Source organism: Pipistrellus hanaki (genome assembly GCF_964339955.1).
Source record: "Pipistrellus hanaki genome assembly, chromosome: 5".
Lineage (NCBI taxonomy): Eukaryota > Metazoa > Chordata > Mammalia > Chiroptera > Vespertilionidae > Pipistrellus > Pipistrellus hanaki.
In genome coordinates, this window is record NC_140507.1 from 27,929,646 (window position 1) to 27,944,908 (window position 15,263).

The window sequence follows — 15,263 nt, forward strand, 5'->3', positions numbered from 1 at the left end:
ATGAATTTTTATTTTCTTTTTTATTCTTTTCTAGTTTCATGAAATTTTAATTCTCTGTTTCCTTTTATAGGTTAATGAACTTTCTGAGGAGGAAGAGGAAGATGAAAAGCTGGAACATATAGAAGAACTTCCAGAAGAGGGAGCAGAAAAATCGAATGACATGCCAGAGGTGGTACAATTAAGGATGACTGAAAACATCCTGGAAACAAATAGTGTTACATCATCAACAAGGTAGTATTTCATTTGAAAGAACTTTAGCTTTTGAGCATTTTATTCTAGATGTAGATTCACTCAACCATGAAATCAAACAAGAAAACTTAAAATAATCTTGCTAAGAAAATTTCAGTTACAGCATAGATACCTTTTTTTAAAAAAAATGCAACCTCTTACATATATTTCTTTTTAAAAACACAAATTTATTTATTTTTATTATTCCTCACTAGAGGATTTTTTTTTTTTTTTTTTTTTTTTTTTAACAATTGCAAGGGAGAGGGAGAGACACACACACAGAGAAACATCGATATGAGAAAGACATCCATTGGTTGCTTCCTGCAAATGCCCCAACTGGGGCCAGGGATCGAGTCTGCAACCAAGGTACATGCCCTTGACCGGAATCACACTTAGAACCCTTCAGTCCGAGAGCCGACACTCGATAACCACTTAGGTAAAAACGGCTAGGTTTTGCCTTTCCTGATTGTTGCTTGAGAACATCCTCTGAGAAATAGCAAATACTATTACTTCTGGCAAGGTGTATAGGGCCAGTATTGAGACCATCACACTATCCTACATGGGTACTTTTATTGGGCCAGTAGTCAATTTTTCCTCAAGATTTGGAATAAGTCAGTGTTTCTCCAAGTGAGTATCAGATGAAGTAGCTGGCATCTCCCCCCCCCCTCCCTCCCCCCCCCCCCCCCCCACACACACACAGGAAGGAGAATGTTTTTAAGGATCTTTTAGTATCATACTCTGCTAGAGATGAACATAAAACTAACTGCATGCTCTTCTGGTTGTGTCAATGTAGTACAAATGTGGCAGTTTTCAGCATATTTTGAAGTCATTTAGTATTTTAAAATTTTATAGCTAATTTCTTTCTTTGATTACAGTGCCCGTATATCTCCCACCAGCGTCTTACCAGCCTCTGCAGAGTAAGTAGTTATACTTAAAGAAGACAATTCAAAAGTTAAAAAAGAAATTGCTGAATTGTAGAAATGAAAATCATGTATTTATTGTGCTTCCTTTAGAGGAAGGATTGTACATAACACAATGAAACTAGTTAGTAGTTTATGTACTGTAGTAGAAACAAATGAAGAAGGCACTAAGATAGAAAACTGTTAGAGCTTTTTTATTATTTTCTTGAGGAAGTAGACTTTGGCCCTAGCCAGGTAAGCTCAGTTGGTTAGAGCATCATCTGGAACACCAAGGTTGCAGGTTCAATCCCCATTCAGGGAACATATAAGAATCAGCCAATGAGTGCATAAATAAGTGGAACAACAAATCAGTGTTTAAAAAAAAAAAAGAAAAAAGAAAAAAGAAAAAAAAAAGAAATAGACTTCACATAAAAAATAGGAACAATTCCCTTACATTTTCTTTTATTTAACTGAGCAAGGTAAATTATTTTGCTTTATAAACATAGTTTTGAAAAGTCTATTTAAGTGACTATATAGTAGTGAGGATAAATTATTGACACTGGTCCTTCCCACCTCAGTGGTAATAGTGACATTAAGATTGACCTGTATAATATCTATTTGGGCAAAGTTCATTTTAAAATTTGATCCTATGTTGTTTATTCCTTCTATGTATTTCTTTTTACACTCTTGCTTACTCATTAAAATTCATAATAATTTGTTTTAATGGTCACATTAACATTTATGTTTATGTGATGAAATATGTAGTTAGGATGACTGCATCTCACTAAAATGTGCTCTGTTTTGTAGCATTTTAGACAGAACAATTAGAACAGCTGTGGAAAAGCACCTTTTTGATCTGCAGAGCAGCATAGATCATGATCTTAATTTACAACAGCAAAGTATGGTGTGTAATAATGAAGCAGGAAGTATTAATTGTGATGGGGAAGGATCTAATAACCAGTAAGAAATTTTAAAAAACATTTTACTGCTATTATGAGTTATAAAGTTGTTTTGTTATCTTTAAAAAACTGTATTTAAATAATGGGGTCTTATCATAGAGATTTCTGGAAGTTTGTGTGAAAAGTGACTGTATGTAAATTATCTATACTAGTCTATACTAGTACATATAAAACCCTAAGCGACTGTTAGACAGTATGACTGGTTGCTATGACACACACTAACCACTAGGGAGCAGACGCTTAAAGCAGGAGCTTCTGGCCCGCAGGCCCTGATTGCCGGATGGGGCCTGCTGGGCAACTTTCCAGTCCTTCCCCAGGCCGACAGGCCCTGATTGCCTGATCGGGGCTGGGCCCCAGGCTAGGACAGGGAACTGGGGTGGGTGGCAGTGACCAACCTCCTGCAGTGTCTGGGCTGGGGGCTGCAACCTCTCACCAGCTACCTGGGGGTGGGGTGACGGGACGGAGGTGTGGTGAGAATACAGGCTGTCTGCCTAGCTCGCTCTCACTGCACCTGCTACTCTCCTCTGGATGCCAGGCCTTGCGCACTGGGGAACCTCCGTGCTCAGGTGCTGGGCGCCCATGAGGAGCCCGCCCTGCACCCGCGTGGCCTCTTCTGGGTGAGCTGGACCGCCGCTGCCTCCCGTGGGTTCACACAGTAGCTGGTCTGCGAGGCCAGATGGGAGAGAGTGCACTGCCCTCGCGGCTTCTGTGCGGTGCTGCTGGGTGGCCAAGAGGCCCACACTGAACCCTGTCCTGTGGCCGGTCATGCTCACCGCTTCTCTGTGTGGGGACTCAGGAGGAGGGAGGTGTGTGGGGGCCCAGGTGCTGCCCAGGGCCCAGAGGTCAGATGGACCTGCCCTTCCATGCCAGATGCTCGTGCTTTGATTGCCAGCCAGGCCTAGGGACTGTGCACGAATTTTGGCACAGGGTCTCTAGTATTATATATATGTATGTACATAGAAAATCTCTGAAATTGTTTATTAAGTCCAACACAGCCAGGTTTTCCTCCCAGAACATCAGATAAAGTAGTTAGCTTACCTTTACAGACTATGTTACATGAAAAATACTTTTAAAAAGTTAGACCTCTTTGCAGCAGGATCACACCAGGAGAAACAAGCAGAGATCTAGACAGATAGGTTACAGAGATAGGAGGTTGATATCAGTCCTTGTGCATGTGATCATTGACCAGGAATTGAATCTGTGACCTTTAGGTGCATGAAACAATGCTCCTACCAAATGAGCCACACTGGCAAGGGCACCATTCATTTTCAAAAGGGATAACAAACAAGGTAGATTCCTTACAACATCTCATGGAGAGACAAAAGCTCAGCATTTAATGAAATTTGGGCAGGATAAAGAGAGTGGATTTTTATGGAAAGGGTGTATTTTCTTTAATAAGTAAAAGTTTCAGATCATTGTTTATTTTAAAGGCATTACATATTCAACATTTGACCTGATCTGATTTTTTAATCTTCATTTCTAGGGTTAATATTGCTGATGATGTTATTAATGCCAGTGAAAGAAGCAGAGACTGCTCAGAACCTGTGGCCAGCACTAATTTAGACAATGAAGTTATGCAGCAAGATTTTGTATTTGATGATGAAGAAAATAACCAGGTAAGAAATGCAAAGACTTAAAAAATAAATTGTTAGGTGTGGTAAACATACAATTCTGATTGTTTCATTATTCCTTTGATAGCAGAAGCCATCTAGAGCAGGGGTAGGGAATCTTTTTTTCTGCCAAGGGCCATTTGGATATTTATAACATCATTTGAGGGCCATACAAAATTTTCAACTTAAAAATTAACCTGCTATATTTGGTCAAAAATTTAATTAACTCACCCTTAATGTCTTGTCAGGATCCAATTAAATGATTTCATCATGTTTTAGAAAACAAAGGTTGCTGAAGTCTGTTTATAGATCAGTGCTTCTCACACTTTGGATCTCAGGACCTCTTTATATTCTTACACTAGAGGTCTGGTGCATGGATTAGTGTACTGGTGGGGCCAAAACAGGTTCTCCGACATTCCCCGAGGGCTCCCAGATTGCTAGAGGGCTCAGGCCACTGGCCTCTAGTATGCATTTAAGATGTTTGGTTAATCTCTTCCAACTCTCCCCCATCCTTCCTTCCCTCTGAGATTCATCAGTCTGTTCCATGTTTCCATGCTTGTGGTTTCTACTCATGCATTGTATGCCCCCTGGTGGTCAGTGCGTGTCATAGCTACCAGCTGGCTGGTTGCTTAGACTTTTATTTATACTGACTAGGGGTCCAGTGCATGAATTTGTGCATCTTGAAAGAAACTGGGCCACAAGGCTGCAGTGGGCACAGAGGCAGGTCTCGGCCCATATTCTGTGTCTCTGCCCGGCCCCTCATGGTGGCCTCCGATTGCCCCTCAGGAGCAAGGGGAGTTAAGAGAAGCCTTCAGGGCAATCGGGGCCAGCAGCTGTTGCTTGCATCTGCTGACAGTGCTGAGTGATCAGGACCAGCACCGGGCGCTGGCAGTGGGTGCGAGCAGCAGCTCTGGCAATGGCTGTAGGTGTGAGTGGGGCCGGCGCCGGCAGTGGGTGTGAGCAGTGGCTCTGGCGCTGGCAGCAGGTGTGAGAGGTGGTTGCCGGCCCCAATTGCCCCTCAGGAGCAGGGGGGAGGTGGAGAAGCCCTGAGGGGTAATCAGAACCAGCACCAGCAGCAGGTGAGAGCACCGGGCAGGACTGTAGTGTATGGGAGCAAAGAATTTTCATTAGGCTTGCCCTACCAGAGGCTTGCCCCAATGACAGCGACTGGTGCGGTGCCCTGCCTTGGTCTGGCACCCCTGCTCACCTGCTCCACCATCCCGCCATGGCTGATGCCCACCATGTTTTATGCTGCCGATGCCCACCTTGTTCTGCACACGCCCCCTGGTGGTCAGTGCATGTCATACTAACCTGTTCAGTTGTTCCACCATTCGGTTTATTTGCATATTGAAATTTGTGCATGTGGGGGGTGGTCCCTCAGCCCAGTCTGCACCCTCTCTAATCTGGGATCCCTCATGGGATGTCTGGCTGCCTGACATCCCTCTCACAATCCAGGACTGCTGGCTTCCAGCTGCTCACCTGCCTGATTGTCCCTAACTGCTGCCTGCCAGCCCGATCACCCCCTAACCACTCTCCTATTAGCCTGATTGATACCTAACAGCTTCCCTGCCAGCCTGATTGCCCCTAACTGCACTCCCTTGCCAGCCTAGTGACCCCTAACTGCCCTCCCCTGATGGCCTTGTACCCCCTAACTGTCCTTCTCTGCAGGCTTCATCCCTCCCAGCTGCCCTCCCCTGATGGCCTGATCACCCACAACTGCCAACCCCTGCCGGCCATCTTGTGGCGTCCATCTTGTGTCCACATGGGGGTGGCCATCTTAGACCTTATGGCCATCTTATGTGTTGGAATGATGGTTAATTTGCGTATTACTCTTTTATTAGATAGGATTAGGGTTTTATATAGACTAGAGGCCCGGTGCACAAAATTTGTGCATGTGGGGAGGGAATTGGGCCTAAACCGGCAGTTGGACATGCCTCTCACAATCCGGGACCACTGGCTCCTAACTGCTCACCTGCCTGCCTTCTTGATCTCCCCCAACTCTCTCCCCCCACCCTCACCAGCCTGCTGTTTGGTTGTTTGGTCACCCCCTCACTAACCTGCCTGCTGGCCTGGTCGCCCCATCCAGCCTGCCGCTCAGTCGTTCGGTCGCCTCTTACTAACCCCCCTGCCGGCCTGGTCGCCCCACCCAGCCTGCCGCTCAGTCATTTGGTTGTTCCCTCACTAACCCCACGATTGGCCTAGTTGCCCCATACGATCCATTTGGTTGTGATGGTTGCTTAGGCTTTTATTATTATAGATGTTATTGAGGATCCTTGGTTCAGTGGAATATTTTGTTCAGTGGTTAGAGTGTTGACCTGAGGACCGAAGGGTTGAGGGCTTGATTCCCAGTTAAGGGCATGTACCTAGGTTGTAGGTTCGATCCCCACCCCAGGTTGGGGTACGTGTGGGAGGCAATCAATTGATGTGTCTCTCTCACATTGATGTCCTCCCCTCTTTCATTCTCTAATTATCAATGGGAATAAATCCTCTGGTAAGGATTAACAACAATAACAAAAAGTTATTGAGGATCCCATAAAGCTATTACTTACATAGGTATATTTATCAGTATTTAGTATATTAGAAATTAAAACAGAAATATAAAAATGTTTCTTAACTCGAACAAAACAATAATACACTCATTCAAGGTAACATAAGTAAGAAAATTACTTTTTTTTCCTTAATGATAAGCAGCTATTTAAATTTTTTTATTTTGAGGAGTGTCATGGTTGTTGCTATAAATTCTTTTATATGAGGTGTATGAAGACAATTTAGCCTTACAGAGATAAGTAGTTGGAAAAGGATAACTATTTTAATAGCTCTTTCAGATAATTATGGACTGTCTTTCATATTAAACAAAATTGGGTCAGTTTCTTAAGAAACTTGAATTGAACCTTTTGTTGATTTCAGAGGTGGTGATAAAAAACACTAGGAAGTTTACATAATTTGTAGGAATGCACAGGACATTTGGGTTAGACTTGGTAGATATTTATTATGGGAAGTAATAGGAATGGGATGGTGTCACTAAACCCATTAGGAAATGGAGGATTGTTCTTACGTTTTTGAGATTCACAGTTGTATTTCAAATACCAACTTCTATATTTGAGACTCAGGAGAAGCAGAGTTGGCAAGTGGGACCACAAAATCATCTTTTTTGGAGGAGAGAATTATAAGGAAGGAAAAGGATTGTGATGGTGGTAGTAGTACCTATTAATTCCATAATAAGGTACTGAGCTAAAGAGGGGCATTTGACTAACTTGTGTCTATTACTCTTAAGATTGGAAACTCCAATTGCGAGCTCCATTAATACAGTGGTGGTCTTCTTTTTTATCAGTCTGTAGGTATACTGTTAGAGCCATGTGGTGACCATGGTGATAGTGAAGATGGCTGTCTTGAGAGGTAAGCATTTTTTCTTATTGTTGCTAATTAATTAATCATTTTGAGATTTGGAGTTCTTAAATTTGTGGGTGGAATTTTTAGATGACTCTTTTGTATCATATATTTTAGATAATCTAAAGAACCAAGCTTCTTATTTTAATGGTAAGGGGTATAGGTTCAGACAGTTATAACTTGGGAAACATTCAGAGGAATGAATAAAGCCACCTTAGAGAAACTTAAAACTCAGTTGATTTGTAGAACAATTAGGAATTTATTGATACTCTGAATATACCTTTCAGTGTATCATAGTCTTGTAACTATGCATCTCTAACTGAAAGATTGTAGTATATTTGCTTCAACAAATACGTTTAGGATGTTTTTGTTCCTCTTCTCCTTGGTGTGTCCCAGGACTATCTCTTTTATTTTTTTACATATTTTTGTTGATTTCAGGGAGGAAGGGAGAGGGAGAGAGAGATAGAAACATTAATGATGACAGGGAATCATTGATTGGCTGCCTCTTGCACATCCCCCACTGGGGATTGAGCCCGCAGCCTGGGCATGTGCCCTTGACCGGAACCGAACCCAGGACCTTTCAGTCCACAGGCTGACACTCTATTCACTGAGCCAAAGCAGCCAGGGCCCAGGACTGTCTCTTTAAAAAATAAATAAATAAATAACATACCGAGATAACATCATTAATATATAAGATTCAGGTGTATAATATTATATAATTCAGTATCTGTATACCGATATTTGACCCCTTTACCTAATTTGCTGTCCCCCACCCTCCTTCCCCTCTGGTAGCCACCATTCTGTTCTTTCTATCTATGAGTCTGTCTTAGGTTGTTTTGTTAGTTGTTTGAATTATATTTTTGGGGGGGATCTTTTTCATCTGACTTACTTCACTTAGCTTAACCATTTCATGCAGTTGGTGCTTGTTTCCCTCCTTGTTTACTAGCAGTAATGGGAAGGGGATTCCTTGAGGCAGTGAATATTTCAGCCAAATGTAGTCTCCAGAATAATCCATAAGAGGCTCTTTGAACAGAAAGAAGATTTCTAGAATGTTTTAAGTCACCACATAGGTTTTGGATTTTGTTACCCTTTTTGTGATTCTTTAAGATGTTGCTAAGAAGTGTATTATAACTTTCTTAGGAAAGATAATTGATATTCTGAAAACAAATCAGTAATAAAGATGCAGACTAGATTGTAAATACTGAGAAATTCCAAATAGCATTATTAATTTGGTGATAGCCTGTTGGCAAGGAAAAACTTAATGCCATTGTCTCTTTTAATTGTGAGTAGGAAACCTGTTCTCTGAGGGTAAGTAAATTCTTTGGAGCCATGTCTCTGGAGTGTCCCCATACTCTGAAGGTCCACAGATTTCCTGCTTACAGCAGTTCCTTGTGCTTCCTTTCAGGAGGCAGGAATGATCCTCTTCCAGCCCAGGGAGTATTGGAGCTATGGGCTGAAGATATAAGATTAACAGCATTGACAGGCATCCCCAGAATGATGACATCTGGATTTGGTAGAACAATAAGGATCCATTTAGTGAGGACTCAATCTTTTTGGAAAAAGCTCTTTCCTCTTCAACTTGTGTATAGGTTAGCAAACTTGTTTTTAGATCAAAGAGTTTCTTGGTTAGGTGGATTTTACATTCTGTATGTTTAACACATGTTTCTCGAATTTAGTCTGTTAGGGTAGAATTTAGCTTATCCTACCACTTGTTCCCACTCTAAGCAAAGGAAGGCCTTTGAGCTTGCCAGGGAATTTAGTTGTTTACATGTTCAGCAAGAATAAGGAAATTAATTAGGTATATGAGGAGATGACTTGCCATATTTAGATCAAGACCTGTTTTCTGAGTGCTTACCCTGGTATGGCAGGGTAGAAGTAGCACCTTTGCATATCATTGTAAATTGCCACAGTGTCTTTGGGGAGAAGAACTTTCCCTCAGTAACTATATTTTTAACCTAGTACGATACTAGTTGCTCTGTTGACAGGTTATTTAGGTAGAGGTCATTTGTGATAGTTTGCTGTTACACTTGTTCTAAATAGGGGTGGTTTTTGTGGGGAAATAAGAAGTGAATTGAAATAAAATTTCCTATTAAATGTTATGATATTTTTAGGAAGGAGAGGTTTAGAAGTTTTCATTGTGATAGAACATAATCAGACTTAAAATAGGACATAGCTATACCTTTCAAAAATCATCTTTAAAAGAAAAATATATCTCAGAGTGAGGGAATATAGAGCTGTTTGGTTAAAACTAATATTTATTTTACAAAATCTTTTGTATTATACATTTAGTCCTAATATTTTGGATTTTCTTTCTTTCTTTTTTTTAATCCTCACCAGAGGACATGCTGAGAGAGAGGAAGACAGAGAGAGAAACATTGATTGGTTAGTTGCTTTCCACATGTGCTCCCGCTGGGGATCAAACCCACAGTCCAGGCATGTGCCCTGAACGGCAGCCCTTTGGTGCACAAAATACGCTCAATCAACTAAGCCACTCTGACCAGGCTTATTTTTCTTTTAAGTTTAAAAGAAATTTTGGGGGGTATGTGTGGTTGTATGGGAAGGTGGTGAGTGTTACTTAATTATTCTAACCTGAAGTGATTCTGTGGATCTTTTCAGTAGTGTGTGATTTTCAGATATAGGGCTCCAAAGAATGGGAATGTGTCTAGTTGTCATTCTTCTGTCACATTGTAAATGCTAACTCTATGGGGAAGAGATGAATCTAGGTAAGAAATATGCAGTGATAGTAACCTATTTATTCTTAAAAGACTAATAACTTTATTTGTATTTTTAGGAAAGAACATTTGTCATTTGACAGTGATAAATTGTCGCACTTAATTCTGGTAAGAATTCTTTTTCTTTTATGTTTCTTAGAAATTTGACTAGGCTTAAGCTACCAGTTATTATATCTGGCTTTTAACTTTTGAGTTGTATAGATTTCAAGGAGATTTAAAATATACTCTGACCAAATGTTTTACAGTTAAAGTAGCACTTAATATGCCACTTTTGGTTATAAGAAACTTAGTTATGAAAATACTTTCCTGAATTTGGGGTCCAAACATTGTTTCCCAGTAAGACATATAAAACTGCCAATTTATATTTGAAAATATTGTGGATGGTGGGAATGGGGCAGCTTATTGTATAAGCACAGTAAACTAATGAATATTACACAGGATATATGCTGGTTGTCTGTAAGCTGGGTATAAAAAGCTTCCTAGATGAGAAATGTGTTCTTTATTTTAAAATATAGGACTCTTGTAGCAAGATATGTGATTTGAATGCCAACACTGAATCAGAAGTGCCAGGAAATCAAAGTGGTGTTCAAGGAGAAGCAGCATGTGTCCAAATTCCACATTTAGATCTGAAGAATATTTCTGATGGTGATAAATGGGAAGGTAATTTTACCCACACTAATTATTTTTCTGATAATGTTCTTTGTAAATGAAGTTTTCCAAGCAGTTATGAGATTACTAGCATTTTTCTGGACAATCTTATTGATTTTTATTTTCTGTTTTCTTTTTCATATAAGAAGAGTGAATGGTTTTACTCAGATGCATTAATGAGATTATGGGGCAACTATCTCTTATGAGCTAGACCAGTGGTCGGCAAACTGCAGCTCACGAGCCAAATGCGGCTCTTTGGCCCCTTGAGTGTGGCTCCTCCACAAAATACCACGGCCTGGCAAGTCTATTTTGAAGAAGTGGCATTAGAAGAAGTTTAAGTTTAAAAAATTTGGCTCTCACCCTAACTGGTTTGGCACAGTGGATAGAGCATCGGCCTGCAGACCAGGGTCCCAGATTCGATTCTGGTCAGGGGCATGTACCTTGGTTGCGGGCACATACCCAGTGGGGGCGTGCAGGCAGCGGCTGATCAGTGTTTCTCTCTCATCGATGTTTCTGACTCTTTATCCCTCTCCCTTTCTCTCTGTAAAAAAATCAATAAAATATATATTTTTTAAAAATAAAAAATTTGGCTCTCAAAAGAAATTTCAATCGTTTTACTGTTGATATTTGGCTCTGTTGACTAATGAGTTTGCTGACCACCACTGAGCTAGACAATCTTATCTGATCCATTAGCTTTGAAGATAAATGTTAAAACAGAGTGAAAAATATAAAATCACTCAGAATAGGCTTTTGTTAATTGTTAAATTAGATAATATTGACCAGTCTTAAAGCCCAGTATCTTGAGGTCTTGGGGAATTTCGCCATATTAAAGAGGGGGGTATTATATATATATATATATATATATATATATATATATATATATATATATGGCTTCCTGTTCTTTATGATCATTAAAAAAAAAATCTTCAAGGGCATTTCTGTGCAAATACTGTACCATATCCCTGTTAAGTTTGGTTATAAAGTTCGGGAGCTAGGTCCTAGCAATTTTAAAATATATATATTTTATTGATTTTTCTACAGAGAGGAAGGGAAAGGAATAGAAAGTTAGAAACATCAATGAGAGAGAAATATTGATCATCTGCCTCCTGAACACCCCCTAACTGGGGATGTACCTATAACCAAGGTACATGCCCTTGACCTTTCAGTCCACAGGCCAATGCTCTATCTACGGATACAAACCAGTTAGGGCCCCAGCAATTTTTATAAAGGGGAAAAGTTTGAATTTAAATTAAAAAAACAAAACATCTGGGTACTTCTATTTCATTATATATGAGTTTGTTTTTTTATTAAAAAAAAAAAAGCAAAAGTTAATATGGAATTCAAATGATTGATTTGCATGTTTAAGGGGATATACACTAATATTTGCATTTTACTTTGACATTCATGAAAAAATAAGATGGTTAATGGGGTAGATAAATGATATAAAGCATATATAGTCAAATGCTAATGGTGGAATCTAGGTAATTGATATGGGTGTTCATTGTAAAATTCTTCAAACTTGACTGTATATTTGTAAACTTTAAAATAAAATATTGGGGTGGGGAGTGCTAGCAAGCAACAATTTTGGATCCAGGAGTCCTTTTGGATCATACACCTTCCTTGATAAAGAGACAGTGAGACAACTCAAAAATCTTAAATAAAGTTACATATTTGTTCACTTGGATGAAGATCACTTGGTTATCTCACCTTTGGCAAGTTAGCTAATAACATACAGTGGCAATGACAAGAGGAATTGCAATGCCTTTACCAATCCTTTTGCCTCCTCAAGTCAATTCACCTGATCACATTTGGAGTGTTTTTATGTATTTATTTTTAAGATATAGCCAATTTTTAAAGCCCCAGCCACGTCATTGTCTGTGCCAACTTTTACTGCTGTCTCCCACTCCCCTTCTTATTTTTTTGTTTAGATGTTTTGTATGCCCCCCAGTGGTACATTATGTTTCTTAACTTAGACTAATACACAAATAGGGAAGTTGTCTTTCATTTGCTATATTCTGGGTTATTCAGGATGTTTAGAATTTATGAAGATGTTCCTCAGAGTTAGGGGATATGTTAGCATCCTGGTGGCAGTGAAAATCAAATGTCTTTCTTAGTTACTTATCCTGGCATAGTCACTGAAATGGATTGATGGTCAGTAGAGCATCCCACAAGCCACAGTAGGAAAGGAGTCTCTGAAAGATGAGCCTGGGATTCTGACACGCGACTTAGGCTTCTTCCTCATGGAGAATGCAGCCCTTTACAATCCAATGCTGAAGGTCCTCCTCTTAAGTATTAAGCATAAAAGAGCAATTATTTTTCATCATCTGAAGAAATAGGACATTGTCTAGCTTCAGCTACTACCTGGGGATTTCCCAAAGAAAACCTAATGCTGGCCTCTTTTTGTTTCTGTGTCAGAATCTGCCGCTTAACAGCTGGTGTTATGGAAGGGGGGTAACATATGGACTACCGATCCCCGATTTTCAGTGCCCAAGGTGCCCTATTATCTACCTGAGTTATAGCCTTGAGAAATCTATGTAGTTCTCCTCCTGGCACTTCCAGGAATAGGAGTCAGTGATTTTTCAGATATCTGAGTGAACGTCTCATTTATGAACCCTGTATGTACTTGGAAGAGTGGCCATTAGCACACCATGTTGTTTTTTCCAACTTTGCCACCAACACAAAGATTGATTTTCTGTGTAAAGTTAGGATATCCTATACAGTAGGTCCTTGGGTTACGTCGGAGTTCCTACGGCACTATGTAATGTGATTTTCGCCGTCGGAACCCACCTACATAAGCACCTACGTCACTCATATGGAGCACATACACAGCAGTAATGAAGTGAAACAATAAAAAAAAAATTTAAAAGAAAGATAACAATTCCTGACCTTTACTTGTGGTAAATAAATAATAAAAACGTAAAGCACATATGTACATATATCAAAATGATGGAACTTTTTTTTTTTTTTTTTTTTTTTTTTTTTTACAAATAAATGGGAGATGGTGACATAACCACGAAATGACATATGTAGAGTCTGACATAACCCAAGGACTATAATAAAAGCCTAATATGCTAAATGTCCAGTTGGCTATGCTAAATGTTTGGTTGGCCGGTAGGACGTTCAACCAATCAAAGTGTAATATGCTAATTATATGCTAAGGCCACTCAACTGCTCGCTATGATGTGCATTGATACCAGGGGGCAGATGCTCCGACCAGTAGGTTAGCTTGCTGCTGGGGTCCGGCCGAGTGAGAAAGGCCAGACATGCCCCGGAGCCCCCCCATAGTCCCTCACCTGCTGGCCAACATCCCGAGTCCCTCCCTAGCCCCAATCACACACCAGTGAGGTCCCTCAGCCTGGCCTGCACCCTCTTGCAATCCAGGAATCCTAGGAGGATGTCAGAGAGCTGGTTTCGGCCTGATCTCACAGGCCAGGCTGAGGGACCCCACTGGTGTAAAAATTTGTGCACCAGGCCTCTAGTTCTAAATGTCTTTGTGAAGAGGCGGAATTATTTTAGACCCTAGAAACCTTAGAATCAGAGACAAACCTTGTCTAGTGTAACTTTTTTTTTTTTTTTAATATATTTTTTATTGATTTTTCACAGAGAGGAAGAGAGAGATAGAGAGTTAGAAACATCGATGAGAGAGAATCATCGATCAGCTGCCTCTTGCACACCCCCCACTGGGGATGTGCCTGCAACCAAGGTACATGCCCTTGCCCGGAATCGAACCCGGGACCTTTCAGTCCGCAGGCCGACGCTCTATCCACTGAGCCAAACCGGTCCCGGCTAGTGTAACTCTTAATAGAGAAGTGGGGTGACTTCAGATAGAAGTCCACCTCTTCCTGTGTGTGTGTTTCTTTTTTGTATTGCTCCAAGTATGTATAGTCAACAGAATGCAGCTGGTAAGAGGTAGCACATATCTACCCACTGGTATGAATTTGTAGCAGCTGTTCAAAAGGTCTTGGCTTTTAATGGAAGTGGATAACATTTTTCCTTTAGATTCTCTTCAGCTAACTCTTGAGTGGAAAACAGCAATCAAAGATATTTTTTGTATTAAATCAATTATACTAAAAAAAGCTTCAAATAGTACCTGGTTAAGAGTTTTATGTTTGAGTTTTAATTAAACAGTACTCTTTGATTTTTTTTGCCTTGCTTGCTGAAATGCAAATGTATGTTTGTGTTTGTTTTTAAAGTTTGGTTAGTAATTTCTTTGGATAAAGTTTTTGAATGGAATGCCTAACTGGTTTTAGGGAAATATTTTTAGTATCTTTGGCTTGTGTTAGTTATGTGTATGGTTTGTTCTGACTGTGCTGTGTTCACTTTAGTATTTTTTGCCATTTTTTTTCCATTTTATTAGCGTCATGCCCTATCACTTTCCCCCTCATTGATTTCAAAACAATGCATCTGCAGAGAGATGGGGAGGGTAAGTATGGTTCACCATAGTTTAGTTTTTATGCCTTTTTATGGTTCACTTTGTTTGCCTTTTTTATTAGCCCTTCTCCTGCTGCCCCCATATGGTTGGAAAAACGGTTCTGGGTTAAAAATGGTACCCAGAAAAAATGGTTTCTATTATTTCTATCTTTTCTTAAAATAGGAGATTTCCTGTAAAATGTTTGCCAGTTTCTTATATGCTGGGAAGCAGGTACAAGGGTTGTTTTGAAAATCACTTAATTGCTGGGTTTCTTGTGGAAAGGCACACTTTGTATCTTTTTAGTGATCAGGTTGATCTTAGCTTTAAAAACTAACAAAATTATGTTTTTATTGCCCTGAAAAAACTGTAATGCTTTAAATTGCTAATAC

The 15,263-nt window shown here is 40.0% G+C and overlaps 1 protein-coding gene across 7 annotated transcripts in view; it reads left to right on the forward strand.

Annotated features, from left to right (window-relative positions):
- The window catches only part of FAM13B (family with sequence similarity 13 member B), a 59,317-nt gene that overhangs the window by 23,415 nt on the left and 20,639 nt on the right, over window positions 1–15,263 (forward strand). For 3 of the 7 annotated variants that reach the window (XM_084884517.1, XM_084884521.1, XM_084884523.1), the window contains 8 exons: window positions 71–231; window positions 1,104–1,145; window positions 1,935–2,087; window positions 3,570–3,702; window positions 7,028–7,092; window positions 9,875–9,923; window positions 10,331–10,475; window positions 14,821–14,886. In XM_084884517.1, coding sequence (XP_084740643.1) covers window positions 71–231; window positions 1,104–1,145; window positions 1,935–2,087; window positions 3,570–3,702; window positions 7,028–7,092; window positions 9,875–9,923; window positions 10,331–10,475; window positions 14,821–14,886 — 814 coding nt within the window. The remainder of the gene's footprint in view (window positions 1–70; window positions 232–1,103; window positions 1,146–1,934; window positions 2,088–3,569; window positions 3,703–7,027; window positions 7,093–9,874; window positions 9,924–10,330; window positions 10,476–14,820; window positions 14,887–15,263) is intronic. The other 4 variants (XM_084884518.1, XM_084884522.1, XM_084884519.1 and 1 more) reach the window with 3 other exon arrangements.